A 17,635-nucleotide genomic window follows, 5' to 3' on the forward strand; every position below is an offset into this window, starting at 1 on the left:
CGTCCTGGATTCGTCCCTGCGAACACCAAACAGAAACAAATGCTTACAGGAGAGCCTGAGGTAAACGGAGAACATACACTTTTGCTTCTAAATAAATATGCAGGGTTGCAAACCAATACATGAAATCACCAGAAAAAGTACAAAAATTTACACTTTTAAAGGGGCTGTATTTTAAAATGGCATAAAGTTGGGGGTTCATAAGTTTTGTGCTGAATACTGTCCTGCAAAGAATCTGCAGGAATAACCACAGCTATGATACTACCGGCACCGTAGATTTATGGGGGTCCGAAAGTTGAAGTTTATGATTTTAATGCCATTATCTCAGGCGGATAATATCTGAGCAATATCTCAGGAGGATAAAGTGCTAAAAATTGCTGCTTAGGCCACAAAGTAATTCTGTATGTGAATAAACTATTGCAAAAAAACATGACTAATATTGCATGGACAAAAAAGTGAGGACATGGTAAAATCGCCAAGAAAGCACGTGCGTCACGACGGTCGTAGCTCAGAAAAATTTAAATGTTTGGATACGTTTTACGCTGTATCTCAAACACTATGTGACATGGAGCTAGAAAAGACGGAACAAACGCCACTCGCAAGCTTTTGCAAAACTGAACACAAACGAAAGCAGGCCTAATTGCTGAACCATGCGTAGAGTTTGAGATATAGCATGAAACGTATCCAGACATTTAATTTTTTCCGCGCTACGACCATCGTCACACACGTGCTTTCTTCGCGTTTTTACCATGTTCTCACTTTTTTGTCCATGTAATATCAGTCATGATTTCTTTGCAATAGTTTATTCATATACAGAATTACTGTGACCTAAGCAGCAACTTGTTTTTAGCACCTTGTCCTCCTGAGATATTGCGCCTCAAAAATGGCATCAAAATCACAAACTTCAACTTTCGGATCCCCATAAATCTACGGTGCCAGTAATATCATAACTGTGGATATTTCTCCTGACTCTTTACATGCAAAAGTATTCAGCACAAAACTTACCCCGACTTTATGTGATTTCAAAATACAGTCCCTTTAAAATTGAAATTTTCTCTTATTTATAATGTAGAAGTAACAGTTACAAATTATAATTTAAAATAAAGTGGGTTTTAAGCTTTGGTCAGTGTCTCTTTTGTTAAAACAATCAATCCAAAGCCATGAATAGTCTTACGTTCCATTTTCATCCTTAAGTCTATTAAAACGAAAAATTATAGAAATCCACTAAGATTTCCAACTGCAATATTGATCTATAAAGGTAACAAGTCAAGTTGCTTTTTGTGGAAGTCTGTGTCCAATTGGCCCTCATTCCGTGAGTTGAATGCGAATGGAGATAAGGCGAAGGTCAGTTGGTGTGGGTATATCACACATAACCTGGTTGTGGCACTGTACACTGTAAACTTGTGTAACGACAGAATGAACATGAGATCGCCACAGAGCGTCGTAAGGACGTGTATGCTGTAAGAGTTCAAACTGGAGCCAAACGCCGCTGCAGCGGGGCGGAAGATATGCCAGGCCTTTAGTGAGGATGTCGTGAGTACGCGGACAGTGCAGCGGTGGTTTAACAAGTTTAAGGACGATGACGAAACACTCGAAGACGCACCACGTGCGAAAAGACCAACAAATGTACAAAATGAAGATCTTCAGGCAACAATTGAGGCGAACAGTGGCCAAACATGTGATGTACTGGGACTACAATTCAGTGTGAGTGGAGAAACCATTCGGCAGCACCTCCATCCAACTTGGAAAGCACTACAAGTTGGGTCAATCGGTCCCACGTGATCTGTCTCCGGGCCAGAAGGCAACGTGAGCAGACACCTGTGTTTCTTTGCTGTCTCGTCTGAGGAAGGAGTCATTTTTAGACAGGGTGTTGATATGTGATGAGAAGTGGGTCCTGTACGAAGCTCCACGGCGCTGTCATCATTGGTTAGCATCCCATGAACTGGTTCCAAAACAGCCGAAACCAGCACTGCAACAGAAGATCCTCCTGTGTGTTTGGTGGACTGCTCGCGGCATCGTGCATCGGAAACTTCTACCAGTTGGTCAGAGCATCAATGCAACTGGGTACTGTCAGTAGTTGAGCCGTGTTCCAGAAAAACTCAAAACTCTGGAGCCAGCACTTCTGAATCGTAAAGGGGCCATCCTGTTACAGAACAACGCTAGGCCCCATGTGGCTAGGATGACCCGGGACACCATTCTACGCCTTGGATGGGTAACACTATTGATCAGCCATACTCTTCGGACATTGCACCGTCCGATTATCACATATTCCATTATTTGGACAATCACGTTAGAGGACGCCAATTCAAATCCCTAGTAGAGGTGCAAAATGCACTTGATACCTTCTTCGCTTCACGGCCCACTAAGTTCTACCGCCATAGAATCCAAGGGCCTGCAAGGCGTTGCCAGAAAGTCGTCGATGCTGATGCGAAGTATTTTTGATCTTCCAGGTATGTCTTATGTGACATATCGATGTTTGATGGTGGCGGGTGAAAAAGCGACAGAACTTTCTTGGTTACCTTATACATAGAAGAAACACTCTTAAGGGGGTAGACTACTAAATATTTTTGAAAAACTAATAATTTTTCTTTTGCCCGTTTTTCGTAATTGGAAAAAGGTAATAAAATGTAACTTACTACAATAATAGATAATGTTATTCTACACCCGAAAATACGAATCGGAAGAATTTTCAGTGTTGCCATCCATAGAAATTACAGTGTGACCAGAATTTGAATTACTCAAAAATCTAGGTAAAGGCAGCGACTAGAAAAATGAACTCAACGGTAATTGATGACTTATCATGCTGTCTACCTTTCTTGTTTACTACTTTTTTTAAAAATGTTTCTACATATTTTGTAATAATTGATTTATTTTGTAATAATGTATGTAAGTTTTATAAAATAAATAGAAATGTTATTTAAAAAGTAGTAAACAAGAAAGGTAGACAGCATGATAAGTCATCAATTACCGTTGAGTTCATTTTTCTAGTCGTTGCCTTTACCTAGATTTTTAAGTAATTCAAATTCTGGTCACACTGCAATTTCTATGGATGGCAACACTGAAAATTCTTCCGATTCGTATTTTCGGGTGTAGAATAACATTATCTATTATTGTAGTAAGTTACATTTTATTACCTCTTTCCACTTACGAAAAATGGGCAAAAGAAAAATTATTAGTTTTTCAAAAATATTTAGTAGTCTGCCGCCTTAAGGAATAGCGAGAAGCAATTTTATGGAGACGATTTAGCATTCTAAGAATAGGTATCATCATCCTATTTAAACCGGAAGTGGTAGAAATCAACTACTTTCTGTTTTGAAGTTGATTGTTAAACAATAAGAACGGGAATAGATAGCGAGAGGCAGTTTTCTGTAATCAATTAAGCGTCCCAAGAATATATTCCTTTTCCATTCTAATATCCCTACTAAAACTGGAAATGGTATAAATCTACTAACACTTTCGGTTTCAGTAATAATACAATCGACACCAAACTCCTTCACCTGGTATACATGTAAGACTGCTACTTATTGAATTGTGCATTTCAACTGTCTTGCCCTGTGAGTTATTCTTTTAAAGTTTGTGATATTATCACTTTGATAATAGAGAAGATACTTAAATTCCCTCTTGGCTTTCAGATTTCCAAACTATCCTATGCGTAAGCATCGGAAGCCTTATAGAATGTCTATGTCTATCTGAGTGTATGTCTCGCGACAGGTTTCAGAGCAAAACCGACAGGATATGTCCATTTTTTTTTTTTTTTTTCGAAATTAGATTCAGTGTCAGCGAAAGTAATAGAAATTAACCATTTTAGGCTTCAACGTTGATTACCATAGATCGAAATTCGGTATCAGTGATAAGCGGTTTTGTGAAATCGATACAGTATCTCAAGAAAAGATATCAGAGTGGCACTCACTCAGTTTTATGACGGTTAAGAGCAAACAGGCTGCGAAAAGTTCATTAAGGACGTACTCAACGATGCAGTACCAGGAGATTTTAGTCTCTGACCATTTGGGGTCCATTTAATGACAAGGGAAAACTGGTACAGTCGACAGCCGTTGCTGACCCTACTAGGGCTATCAGTTATGGGACGTGTACAGTTTCGGTCTTAGAACATCATTTGTGCTTAGCTGTGAGACAAAAGTACTTCTTGCACTATGAGCATGAAACACGTGCAAGGATATTACATTTAGAGCAGTTCTCAACATCAGTCCTAAAACCGAATTCCCACAATGAAGAGAAGTCAGTATTATTCACCCAAACGAAGGTCAGACTTTGTAAAGCATAAAAGTCCAAACAAAGCAATAATCTCTTCTGGTTGAGAGGAATGAGAAGTATTCTGGCTTCATTAATACACTTAATCTAAAGCCTTTAATGCTCAAACACCATTGTAGAAATTGGCATACACACTATCTTACAGTTGCTTTATTTTCTAATTATGTTATCTGAGGTGCACAAACCTCCACAACTCCACAAAGTTAGTACAAATCTTTAACAAAACAATTGGCTTTGGAGCCTGCATTAGTTTGAAACAGTCTTTCTAAAGACCGAGACCATACACGTCCCACTGATGCATTGTATACCAAGTAGCATTCAGTAAGGAAGTCTCATTTTATGTTAGTGGTATGTGATCAATACCGCCTTTGGAGTACCGAAAATCTAGCGTCATTCGTAAGAACGAACACGTATCTCCAACGGTCAATGTAAGGTGTGGTATTATTGCTAGTGGTGTCATTGAACCATATTCTTCTATACGGGAACAGTGATGGCTGACTCTTTTACCTTTACCGGTTCCAATCCTATGCCATGGATCATCTTACCTTACTGATTGGAATACCGGGTTACTACCAACCCATTTTGGACGTGCTGTGTGTACTTTGCTCGATAAGGCGTTTCCCTAACGTTGGATACAACGAGACGAACCTTTCCAATCGCCTCACCATATCAAACCGTATGATTTCTGGTTATGGCATATGAAAAAAGATGAAACAATTTGAGCTGAAGGAACGAATAACGAAACTAGCACAATTCATTCCGATATTTTTGTCTCAACACTTAATCATTTATGTTGCCGTACGACAACAACAGGGCGCAAGTTAGGGAGCTACTTTTGTCTCGTATGTTATTTACCAAAAGCTGTCGTACATTTTTGGAACGTTCTTTGCACTTAAACGTTCCATACATAAAATGTTATGAACGTTAACCTAATTATGACATCTTCTAATAATAAACTTTAAAACATGAATAAATAAAAACTAATTACCATACTACAGAGTAATCTATGAATTTGAAAATGTATACTTCATCCTACATATTCTTTCGTCAACAATTCCGACCAATAGGACCATTTTGAATGCAGCTTCCAGCAACTTATGAGGTTTACATCTTCTCTGCGTTAAAAAGGAAAGTAATACAAAAGTTAGATTAGGTTAAATAGGTTTCAGTTTAGCATCCCGTTAAGCAACAAGGCTTTATGAGAAGTGGATCTACAGCTTAATGTGGGATTCGAATCACATGAAAGCGGTGGCTCAGTGGCAGAGCGTTCATCTCTAGTGCAAGGGATCCTGGGTTCGATCCCAGCTCACGCCAAGTGAACTTTGTGGTGGACAAACACCGTGTGCATGGATTTTCGCGGGGTACTCCTGTTTCGTCCCACTTTCTTCATTCCACCATTTCATTCATTTCTTATAATCACAGTCTCTTGTAGCCTAGCCGACATAACCGTGGGACGTAAAACTTAAAAGATTTCCCTTAATTTCATTTTCGAATCACATGAGCTTCCGCCGGAAATCGAACCCGGGCCTCATACGCTAACAAAAGTTGACAAAAGAATATAAATGGAAGAAGTAGGCATTTTTGCTGGCAAGTCTATCACTAATTGACAGGGTTGGCTGGTTTAAACCAGCTGTGTTTTTAAAGAAAGAAAAAGAAAACAACTGGTTTAAACCAAAAAGAAAAAAGAACGAAAAATGCTTTAAATCGTGTGAACTTCATGGTGACATTTCCACATATCAAACCATCTGCATTAGTTTTATCTCCTTTTCACCTTTTAATCAAGGTGTCCCATGTTGAATTCTCGGTCGAACACAACCCTTCTTTCATGTGTAAACCAAGTAGCGGTTTGGATGTCACTTTAAAGCGAGTCTTCTTTATAACCTCAGTATTACATAAAGATGTTAAGCCTAAACATACGAAACGAAGCCAAATTGTATGTTTTTGCTTGCCTGAATGCGTTTTATAAAGAAGCAAAGGTTGCCTAAATGTATTGATAGACATTGACAAAATTTATCGACTGCCTACGTAGCTTCCAACATTAGCTTGGATTGGACTTCGTTTTAATTTTATTGAATGATATCTACATAAATTTGCAATTTAATACCTCAGTTTTAGCGTACTGATTATGATACGTTGACCTTAGATTTTACATGCAAAGCAATAACAGGATTTGCTTTGCATTTAAAGTAATAACAGGATTTTCCCAATGGCTAACGCGGGAGTTTCCCGATTTATATGTAATTCTGTATAATGATTTCACTTGTGCAACTATTTATCTTTTTGTCCTGAAATGACTCTTGACAATTATATTAACAAGTATGTAAAGATCAGTACAGCGTATTTTTATCAGGAGTCCTTCGTGAGTGAGTCGGCAGACTCATTGCATTTGTGGCCAATTAGTCCCGGTTCCGAGTCCAAATGGAGGACAATTTTTCTCGGAAGTAAGCCGGGAAGCTGTTTGGATCCTGCTTTAAGGTTAAAAGACCCCATCCAGCATAACCCTGTTGTTACATAATAACAGCAAGGCGAAACAAACTTATTTCTGTCCATATGTAATATAAATACATAGAGCAAATTATTTAAACCAGAAAAAACCTGGTTTAAACAAAACAAAACAAAACAAAAAAAGGTTTAAACCAAAAAAACAGTTTTTTTTGTTTGTTTTTTTTTCAATAAAAACCATGGTTTTTGCCAACCCTGCTAATTGAGGATTACACAAGACAGTTTAAATAAACCAAATATTTAGGAGCCACCTATTTAATACACGTCTTCACTTTGCACGAACATATACAGCTTAATACAAGAAGAATGTCTTTCCACACATCACAATCCAATCAATGAGTAATGTCACAATCGTTTAAACAAAACAAAACACAAAATTCAGTCCTCTGGTTTCTCAGGTGGTGGTCCACATGGCTGCAACATCTTCTCCATCAGGTTGAACCTTACGCGCGCTTTGGCCTCATTCTCTGTGATAGCAAAGAAATTGAGAAGGTCGCAATGTCCCATATAGGAAGCATATGAATCTCTGTGCTGGTTTACAAGCCACTCGAACTTCGTAGTGTCTGCATGTCCCGTTCCGATGTACTTCGACTGTAAATGTTCCAACTGGCTGTGAATATTATAACGATCCCCCATTGTTGCAGGATTTTTAATTTAATCTACCTGTAAAGACAGACATTTAATTGTAAATATAATGCATTACACTACCCTTCTTTATACTATGACAACCTTCTCTACACAGACAAATTAACAACACCGTCAGTTGATTACCTGTTTATTGTTGTCCAATTCTGTTTATGTTAAAAGAATGATAAAAGTCATAAACAGAATAATTTGTGACCAGAAATAACCACTCTTATCATAAATGGATTAGAATAGAAGGAAATCACTATTTGATAAATGAACATTATAAAACCACTGTTAAAAGTTTTCGAATATTCCAAGAATATATTGCCTCAACAAAGGACTATTCGACTTTTAAAGAGCATCAAGTAAAATTGTTGAGTGCCTGTGCCATCTTTGTTATGCAGTCCGTTGATTTGTATGGAGAAGGATTAAAATGTGTACAAGAGGGATTTTAGTGTTTAATGATCTGACTGGATGCATATCAAACATTAACTTAAGCTGAACTTACAAAAAAGTAGCCACATGTTGCTGAGGAAGGCAATAAGTCTTCGCTGAAACGTTCATTGTGAAATATACTATCCGGGCGCTTTTTGTAAGTACAGCTTTAGTCAGGAATTTCAAAAGTTTAATTTCACTGATTTTTCCCCTTGTTCGACAGGATTTAACTTCGCCAACAAAATTTAACTTCTATCTAGAACAGATAATAAAAAAGAGCTTACAAAATGTTGACGGCATTTCAGTAGGAGGTACAATGATTAGGTATATACGTTTTGTAGATGATATGGCGTTTGTTACACAATTTGAAGAGAAAATCAGTAAGATGTTAGAAAACTTGGGAAAGGGCTGGGAAGAATATGGGATAAAAATAAATGATAGAAAGACAAAAGACATGGTGATTGGAACGAAGCGGTCGGTGTGAAATATAGAAACAGGAGGGAAGAAAATAAAACAGGTGACTAGTTTTCGATACCCGGGTAGTATTATTCGTGATGATAATGAAATGTGAACGTGAAATAAAAGCAAGGATAAAAATGCGAGAGACCTTTAGGAAGAAGAAAATACTATTTTGTGGGACCTTGAATAAAGAGTTGAGGAAAAGACTCAAAAGTGCTTCTTGTGGAGTACTGTACTGTATGGGTCAGAAATATGGGCATTACGCCAAAATGATGAAAAATGACTGAACCCTTCGAAATGTGGATATGGAGAAGAATGGAGAATTAGCTAGGTTGAGCGGTAAACGAATAAGAGAGTGTTAGAAATAGTGAGGGACAAAACACTTTTAGATATTATTAAAAAGAGGAAGAGAAACTGGTTGTTACACTGGCTAAGAAGAAACTGTATCACGAGAGACGTGTCAGAGGGTATGGAGGCGGGAAAGAGAGGGAAGGGGCGAAGGAGGCTACAATTAATGGATGACATAAAAACAGAGAAATAGTACGTAAAGACGAAGAGGCTAGCAGAAGACCATGGAGCATGGAAGCTTCTCAGTTGAGGCAAGTGACCTGCCAATAATGGCAGAATGCCTATGATGATGATTCCTCCAAAACATGATTTGAAAGATTTGCTTTGTAAACATGAATTTGCATCATATACCATTTTGATATTATTTGAATTAAATCTGACTTATTAATTGTGGTAAAACTAGTAGTAATAATAGTATTCGGCATAATTGTTACAAAACTAGTACAAAAGTTACTGGCATTCATTCACAATAATCCAGCACCAATCAAAACTAATCAAAATTAGAGCTAAACAACAATCAAAAGCACAAAATTAAAATATTTATCACCATCAAAATCTACCAGGTATGTGTCAAAAAATCTATTTGTAATACGCTTTTCCCAATGCATAGAACAATTCACTAACAAACACTTAAATTCACACTCTAAATTAAACTCTTTTAAAATGCTTTTAAATTTAATTTATAAAATTTCATTGTTGTACAATATCTCTCACAAAACAAAATAAATAAATAAAAAAAAAAAGAAAATATTAAATTAATAAAAATTCATCTCTCAACATAATATTAAAATTATATTGTCACGGACACTGTTCTACTCAATTTTTAAACTTCTGTTCATGATTCTACTTTTAGTTCATTACTCTTCAAATGACTTACAAAGAACAGTGAAAGAAAACTTTGGATATTTCAAAACTAAATTGAGATTAACTTAACGAATTCTTTATCTGTAAACAAAAACTGTTATATAATTCTATCTTTGAATTTGTTTTCAAGAACTGAAGTCATCAACCATTCACAAGTCATTGTGTAGGTTCATGCATTGACAAATATGATGAGAGAGAAGCATATTCGTAGGTACACGTACTTACTATTTTACCATACTAGAAAAACGACGTGACTTTGAATAGTCGGTAGTAGTTGCGAAACTAACAAGCGGATTCCGTATCAAACTGTGGAGCCGATCTCAACATTAGAGAAACACAGAAGTGTATCATTTTATTGTACTTCTATTAGACCAACACCTATTTAAGTCTATGGTATGTACTGGTTTCATATTTGTCAATGCCTAGTCATAATTCGGTACTTGGAAAATTTCAACAGACAAGAATAAACATAAAATTACACACATTAAAAACATTCCCTCCAAAACTCTATTCTTACATTTGACCATGCACAGAATCTTCATGAATATTGGTGTCTAGATTTTTAATAAAAGCTGGTTATTGCTATTACTGTAATACCTCTCGCATACGTCCTGTTCTATGTTAATCATAGATATCTCACAGCATAACTGCAATATACCCCATAATTTAATTTCTAAGAAATAAGAGACATTTAAATACATATATATATATATATATATAAAAGAAAGAAAAGAAATCAGTAGAATCAAGGCGTTACATTCCCGTTCTTTTCAAATAAACAAAATAGTCTCCAATACTAATCAATGGTCTAGGAAACCAACATGGTACACGTATTCACCACACTTATGGAAGAAATCGACGGAAATATTCTCGCCTTTTTCTATAAACTATTCAAATATGAATGCAAGTACACAAGACGTATTATCAAGTCAGATTACTTGATCTCTTGATAGAGAACAATTATTCCTGTTCATTTAAGTTTAATAACAGCTAGAGACTTAACTTGGGTTCCTGTCATCATGGCATGACACGTCCTCAGGTAGCGGATCGAGAAGGCTTCTAGATACAGAATATAGTTGTGAATACATTAAACAAACAGCCATGGATAAACGACAAGAGGTGATCCTCCAACTTGAGGATTTGGTGTGGGACTCATCATGTATAACAATAAATAAATAAAAAAAAAAAAATAATAATAATAATAATTAATCTTGTTCAGGAACATTCGTGGAAACCTCTGACCGGGACTAATAACTTGGAATGACCTCAGCTAAATAAAATGGATACAAGATTTGGAATATGGAGTATACGAAGTTTTTATAAGACAGGCGCATTAAAATCCGTAACGAGTGAGTAAGAGAAATATAAGATGGATCTGATAGGAGTTCTGGAAGTTAAATGGCAAGAAAGGGAATGGTGCAGTACAGATATTTTACATTATTTTATCGGGAAGGAAATAAAAATTACCAATTTGGAACAGGATTTTTCGTTCCGAGGAACAGTATAATTTAACGCCAGGAAGAGAACAACTGACGCCACCTTTGTGTTGAGGTAGTTAATGGAACGATATAAAGAAAGAAAAGAGAAGTTGCAACTCGTTTTTATAAACTTAAAAAGGCGTAAAACAGAGTTTCCAGGTGGATGAGAGAGAAGGAAGTTTGTGAAAAATATATACGGGTGGTAAAGGACATGTACGAGGGAGCAGACTCTAGTGAAGAAGGTTTCCCCTGTGGAATTTGATTTGCATCAGGAATCAGCTCTCATATTTATTGAATGTAGTAATAAATGTGTTGGCAATGAAGGTAAAATGTAGAGTATTATGCAGGGTGCTGTTCGCGGATGATGACTTATATGCGAAACATCAAAAGATAAGCCAGAAACTGGAAGAATGGAGAAGGGTGTCGGAAGAGAGAGTGCGAGTTTTGTGCCATTTTTTGAGCCTATTTCCACGTTTTGTGCGTCACCGGAAGTGGGTCAAAATGGGCCTCCAAGGTGGGAGGAAAATGACCCACTGTTCCGCCACTATTGAATTTCGAGTTCGTTTACTTCACATCATTTTGTGCATGTTTTGTGCACCTATTTCCACGTTTTGTGCGTCACCAGAAGTGGGTCAAAATGGGCCTCCAAATATGGCAGAACAGCATTAACTTGTTCCGCCAGCAAAGAATTTCGAAATCGTTTCCTTCACATCGTTTTTTGAGTGTTTTGTGCGCCTATTTCCACATTTACTCAACAAATAAGACGAGAGCTTCATACTGTTACAAGGAGCGAGGTGACTATCTACCTCTACATTTAAGTATCCTGGGTCGTGTCTCGACCTGGATGGAGGATTACATACAAAAATCAACACAGAACACAATCTGGATGGCTAAACTCAGAAGGATGAGACATGAGAGCGCTGTATGATAAGAAAGTAAGTTGTAGGTTAAAAGGCAGTATATACAAAACGGCAATAAGACCACTCATAATGAACAAGAGTGAAATATGAGCAATCACAAGAGCCAGGGAAAGGAGATGGAAGTAGCGAAGATGAGAATGTTACCATGGATGGGTAGTGTGACGAGAAATAACAGAATAAGTAACGATTGTATACGTACGAGGTACTGTTAGTGTGAGACTTCTGAATTAAAAGTTTCAAGAATGGAGGCAGAAAGTTGGGACATGTAGGACGAAGAAACGATGACTATGTGGAAAAATGAATTGGAAAGCTCTAAGGTACCAAGAAGAAGATAGACGAAGACGGGAAGACCCAACATGAGACAGAAGGAAAAGATACAAGATGACCTGAGTTTGGAGACTGTAACTATCTAAATGTACTATACGAAAACCAAAAAATAAACACTAAGAGTTGCTTGCGTTACAAGCTACAACTTTTCAAAAACGGATTTTTTTTTTTTTTAAGTATACACCTGTATTTTTATTAAGACAAAGTTTTAAATTCTGAAATTTTCACAGACAAACCCTCTATTGTGTATTATACTGCTGTACAAATGAAGTTATAGGATGTTAAAAATCACACAGAAGAAGAGAAAAAATATATTATGCCTTTCAATAATAAATTAAAATATGATCTTAACTAATGTGTCGTAGGTACTACATTTAATCATATCTGTGTCACATGAAGTAGCTAACAAGATGTAAAGGTTGAAGGAACGCGAATAATTTGAAATCGTAGATAAATAGAAAATTACTCAAGGTCCCTTTAGGTTCGAATTAAAGAAATACAAGGTATCCAAAAAAGTTTTTGCCGATTTCAGAGTCCGCACAGAGTCTACGTTGTAGCACAAAATACTCACGGTTACGTCTCGAAGTAATCGCCATCTGCATCCATCACCTTCTGCCAACGTTCCTGCAACTGTACAATGCTATGGTGGTAGAAGTCCGTGAATGCAGTCCGCAGATCTCTCTCATTTTCAAATTGTCTCCTGCGAAGGTAATTATCCAGGGAATGAAACAGATGGTAATCTGTAGGGGAAAGGTCAGGGGAATATGGTGGATGACACAAAGTTTCCCAACCAAGTTGCAGAATGGTTTCCGGGATCCTTTTTGCCGTGTGTGGTTTTGCATTATCGTCAAGGAACAGCACACCTTTGCGATTAACCAATGTCGGCTCCTTTTCCTGCAATGTACGGTGCACTCGTTGCAACTGCTGGGAGTAGACATCCGCACTGATGGTTTGGCCTGGTGGTAGGAGCTCATAATGAATCACATGGCATGGCATCTACCATACGCACAGCATAACCTTCTTGGGATGCAGAGGTGATCGTGAGGTGTGTGGAACTGCGTCACGTGGCGACAACCAAAGTCGAGTACGCTTGGGCGTGTTGTAAAGGACCCACTTTTCGTCACTAGTGATCAATGGACCAAATATCGGTGTGTTCTGGTGCTTGGAGAGCAAGGATAAACCGGCTTCAACTTGCTGTTGGTCGGTGACAATGTGTGTGGTACCCACTTACTCAACTTGTATGTCTTCCCTATGCGATGCAGGTACAGTCTGACTGTTTCCATCGATACATTAAACCTTTCGGAAAGTTCCTGACATGTAAGACTACTGTCTTCCTTTATGGCTGTCTTCAGGGCGTCGTCATCCAACGCATGTGGTCGTCCACTGCGGGTCTCATCACTCAAGCCCAAATCGCCGGTCCGGAATTTTTGAAATAACTGTCGGGCGGTGGGTTCTTTCACGGCATTCTCCCCGAACGCCTGGCATATGCGGCGACGTGATGCGGCCGCTGATATGCCTACCTTGAAGTCGTGCAGCAAACACCCCCTAATGAGTTGGTTCGACAGCTCCATTTCACCGTGCCACTTGACGTGCTAGGTCTCTGTAGTGTGCCCAACGAGCGTCTACTGATGTCGGTCAGTGCTCTGCCTACCTCCTTATCGCGTCGCGCGCACATGACTAACGTCATAGCATGTCTGAGACCCTCGAACAACAAGGCCATCACAAACAGCAAGAACTTATTTGGATACCTTATACCTCTGTATAAAAACTCAGGTCTATTATTCACTATTTTCATAACACAGTTTGTATGAAGGATACCATTAATAAAAACAGTTTTTTAAAAAATAAAATTATTGCTATATTATTTACAACTTATTTTTCACTCTTGGCTCCTGTTTCAAGATCTATTGTGATTTGTATTCATTAAGAAGTCTTGATATTTCGTTGCTTCCTTTGGGAGTGTTGTTATATATATCCGGCCAGTAGATGTAAGTTCTAAGGGACTCAGTTTTCTTAAAACAAGTTCATGGGTACATAAGTTTGGTGCGGCTCCGCCTGGCGTAGTCGCTAACGCTCTCCCTTTGGTGCGAGCGGTCCGGGTTCGATTTCCGGTGGGGCCACTCGGTCGAAAAAGTGTAACAGCTTTTACAAGCTAGCCATCTTGAGTGAGGTTTTTCCTGGGTTTCCCTCATTCATACGAGACAAATGCCGGGATAGTACCTAACATAATGGTCCCAGACCGCTTCCTTCCTTCCCTTTTCTTGGATAGTGTGATCGCCGAGGGATGTCATCTCTCATATACGTGATGGGCTAAATGGCCTTAGATGTCGATAGCCCAGAAATCTAGTTCCTAATCCTAACATAAGTTTGGTCCTCATTTTTCGTAAAAGCAGTCCTTAATCTTACGAGATGATAAAATGTTACATCAGGGTGTCTATTAAAGTTTCAAAATGAAATTTCGTGACCCTTTCTTTCCCAAACCATAAAATTTAGTCACATTCTCCAGAGTCAATTTGGGTGCAAATTGGGCCGAATTTTCATGCATGCGATAGAAGCGTGCTTTGCTTGCGATTATAGACCATTAATTACCTAAAAACAAAATACACTGAATATTTCACTTGACATTGTAAATTTAACTTATAGAAAATTGTACTTAAAAAAAAAAAAAATCAAACTAAAGGAAAATCAGTAATTAAACTTACTATGAGTAGGAAAATTTTGCTGTCTGTTGAAAACACACAGAAACAAGTTACATTTAAGTATTAAACATAAGAATGTTACATGTTTCCAGATTTTCCTTCTTCATTGTTGTACGTTTGTCACTTATTACCAGTCCATGCCATCGGCTAGCTAATTAAAACGGCTCCTATCTAGCTATGATGGTGATAGCTAACTTGCAGCAAGTTCTCTACAACTGTGTCCGAATCACCAAAATACACCGTTCATGCAAGTTCTACCGTTCCGTCAGCGGAAAACGGGTGTTTTTAAATTAATCCTTATCCGGGCAAGCTATTTTTGTAACGTAGACGGCAACTTGCGCCTTACCAACTCTATTAGCCTTACCAACTCGATATGTTCACGACTTTAACTTCAACTAAAGATAGAAGAATTCAGAATTTTATGACATCGAAATATTTATGGTTATTGAGAAATTCGAAAAAAAATATTAAGGTACTGGGCCTGGGAGGCCCCGGTTGCCCGGATAAGGGTTAATGAAAACGTAATTTTAAAATTTCGTGTTATTTTGCGTATTGTGAGAAATTTCGTGCAAAACCGTCAATTTCGCGTTTTATCGCGCAACGGAAAACAATGAAAATACACATAGAATATCATAAAACGTCAAGAAACCGAAAATTACTTAATTCTGACGCATTTCGTCTTATCGCGCATTGCGAAAAACTCGTGCCTCCACATATTCTGTACTTTGTGACATAATGAAACAATCTTTCTCTCTGACAACGACAAAACAACGATAACTCTATGTGCCAGTAATTGTCACATAGTTTGCAAATTGATCAAGGTTAGTTTTATTGTGATATTGAATGATTCTTGTTGTTATTGAGTTTACATACAGGTATTGCACTTTCGCCATGAGTTTGGTATTGGTTTCTAAAATTTTATCTTTGTAGATCGGTCTAACCAATCTTGTAAAACATTATTAATAGGAATATACTAACTGGGGATCCCACCAATTGCGCCATTATTAAAATATGAAAAAAAAAAATATATATATATATACGCTTAAAAATTTGTTTAGCACACTTTTATTAATTATACGTTTTACAAGATACTGGATGCTTACAAATATTAACATTAGTCACAACATTGAAACGATACCATAGTTGAAGCATGGAATTAACGTATCTATTTTCAACAAGAAACTCATTTTAACCTTAACAATTTCTAATTGAATCATGGATCCATTCCAACTCTGCTGTCCATCTTTTACCTTGCTATCCTCAGATCTTGCTGTGTTACTTTTTAACGTCCTGTGTCTTGATTGGTAGATAAATCTCAAAGATGATCTTTATGCGGCTATATAATACACAATCGAGTGTTTACCTAGGGGTTAATTTTTTTATTTTTTCGAACATTTCTGTTGTTGAAGCATTGTAACTTGCAACGGAAGCAACTCTCACTGTTTATTTTTTGTTTTTCATATAACACATTTAGGTAGCTACATCCCCCAAATAATTAAGCCTGAGATTACATTCCTTCTTGGGGTGACATGACTTTGAACACTGCTTCGATTCCCAATAGGGATACTTGGTCGAAAAGCTGTAAAAGCTTTTTCAGACTAGCCATCCTGAGCGACGTTTTCCTCATTTATACCAAGCAAATGCCGGGATGGTACCTAACATACAGTTCCCAGGCCACTTCCTTCCTTCAGTATTCCTTTCTTCCTTCCCTTTCCCCGGATAGCGTGCTCGTCGAGGGACGTCATCCCTCATATGTGACGGGCTTAAGGTTGGTTTAAAGGGACAAGTTTTGCCGATAGATGTCACTACAGTCATCGTATCTCTCTTTGTATGTACTTTTTATCTTTCACAAAAATTCACGATTTCTCTTACAAATTTTACAGACTTCAAATTTTTAGAAAAGGAACTTGATATGCTATCGAAGGCAACGGTAATAGTATACATGAGAACCCCCTGATCTGCGTTTCTTCTGTGTTCTATTACCACTTCTACATGAAAAACTATAAATTTTCTACGTAGTGCAATAATAAGAAGTATCCATGTGCACAAGACATGCGATATGCGTTAAATCCCCCCCCCCCCACACGCACATAGTCATAGACAAAGTACAAGGGCACTACACTACAGGTATAAAGTACAGGTACGTTCTTTTTTATTTTCGTATCAGTCGATAAGTACATAAAAGTCGCTTTGTTATCCCCTTTGTAAGTTCGTACATACTCAATGAATAATCCCTAAAAGTATGAGCGTCCTGCTTTTTGGGGAACTGATGCAGTTTCATGTATACTATATCCCATTTTACAATCTATGGATCAGTATAGTAAAACTGCACCGAAATTTTATCCGAAAATATTCTGGCCCCTCAAATCCAAAATTATGCCGCTGTTACTGCCTACTAATAATTTAAAACCAGAAAAATGAGTTGATGGTTAAGAGATCTGTCAGTACCAAAGACAGTTCTTCCACAGTTTTGATCCTAAAACAATACGTAATTCACTACTTTAATAATTAGCTAGTACATATATTTCAGTTTCCGAATAACAAAATTAAAATTACATACCACAAGGAATGCACAATCGTACACTGGAAAGAGAACAGGTTACAAATGATATGTTTTTGTTTATATACACGCACACTTTTCGAGAACTTATGCATTCAGTGTTGACAAGCTATGGTATTCAATAACCACTTAATGACTACTAGTAAATAT

The 17,635-nt window shown here is 37.5% G+C and overlaps 2 protein-coding genes and 1 pseudogene across 2 annotated transcripts; all 3 read right to left on the minus strand.

Moving 5' to 3' along the window:
• Positions 1-7,007: 7,007 nt before the first annotated feature.
• Positions 7,008-17,623, minus strand: Sf3b5 (splicing factor 3b subunit 5). The gene is made up of 2 exons (XM_081739536.1): positions 17,486-17,623; positions 7,008-7,431 (listed from the first exon to the last, which is right to left on the minus strand). Exon 2 carries the CDS (start codon positions 7,402-7,404, stop codon positions 7,147-7,149), a length of 258 nt encoding a protein of 85 aa, XP_081595662.1. The 5' UTR covers positions 7,405-7,431; positions 17,486-17,623; the 3' UTR covers positions 7,008-7,146.
• Positions 12,800-13,222, minus strand: LOC145678953 (histone-lysine N-methyltransferase SETMAR pseudogene; annotated as a pseudogene).
• Positions 13,357-13,797, minus strand: LOC145678954 (histone-lysine N-methyltransferase SETMAR-like). The gene has a single exon (XM_081749560.1). The coding sequence runs from the start codon at positions 13,795-13,797 to the stop codon at positions 13,357-13,359; it is 441 nt and encodes a 146-aa protein (XP_081605686.1).
• Positions 17,624-17,635: the final 12 nt, after the last annotated feature.

This window comes from Thermobia domestica, chromosome 2, assembly GCF_964235325.1.
Source record: "Thermobia domestica chromosome 2, izTheDome1.hap1.1, whole genome shotgun sequence".
Classification (NCBI taxonomy): domain Eukaryota; kingdom Metazoa; phylum Arthropoda; class Insecta; order Zygentoma; family Lepismatidae; genus Thermobia; species Thermobia domestica.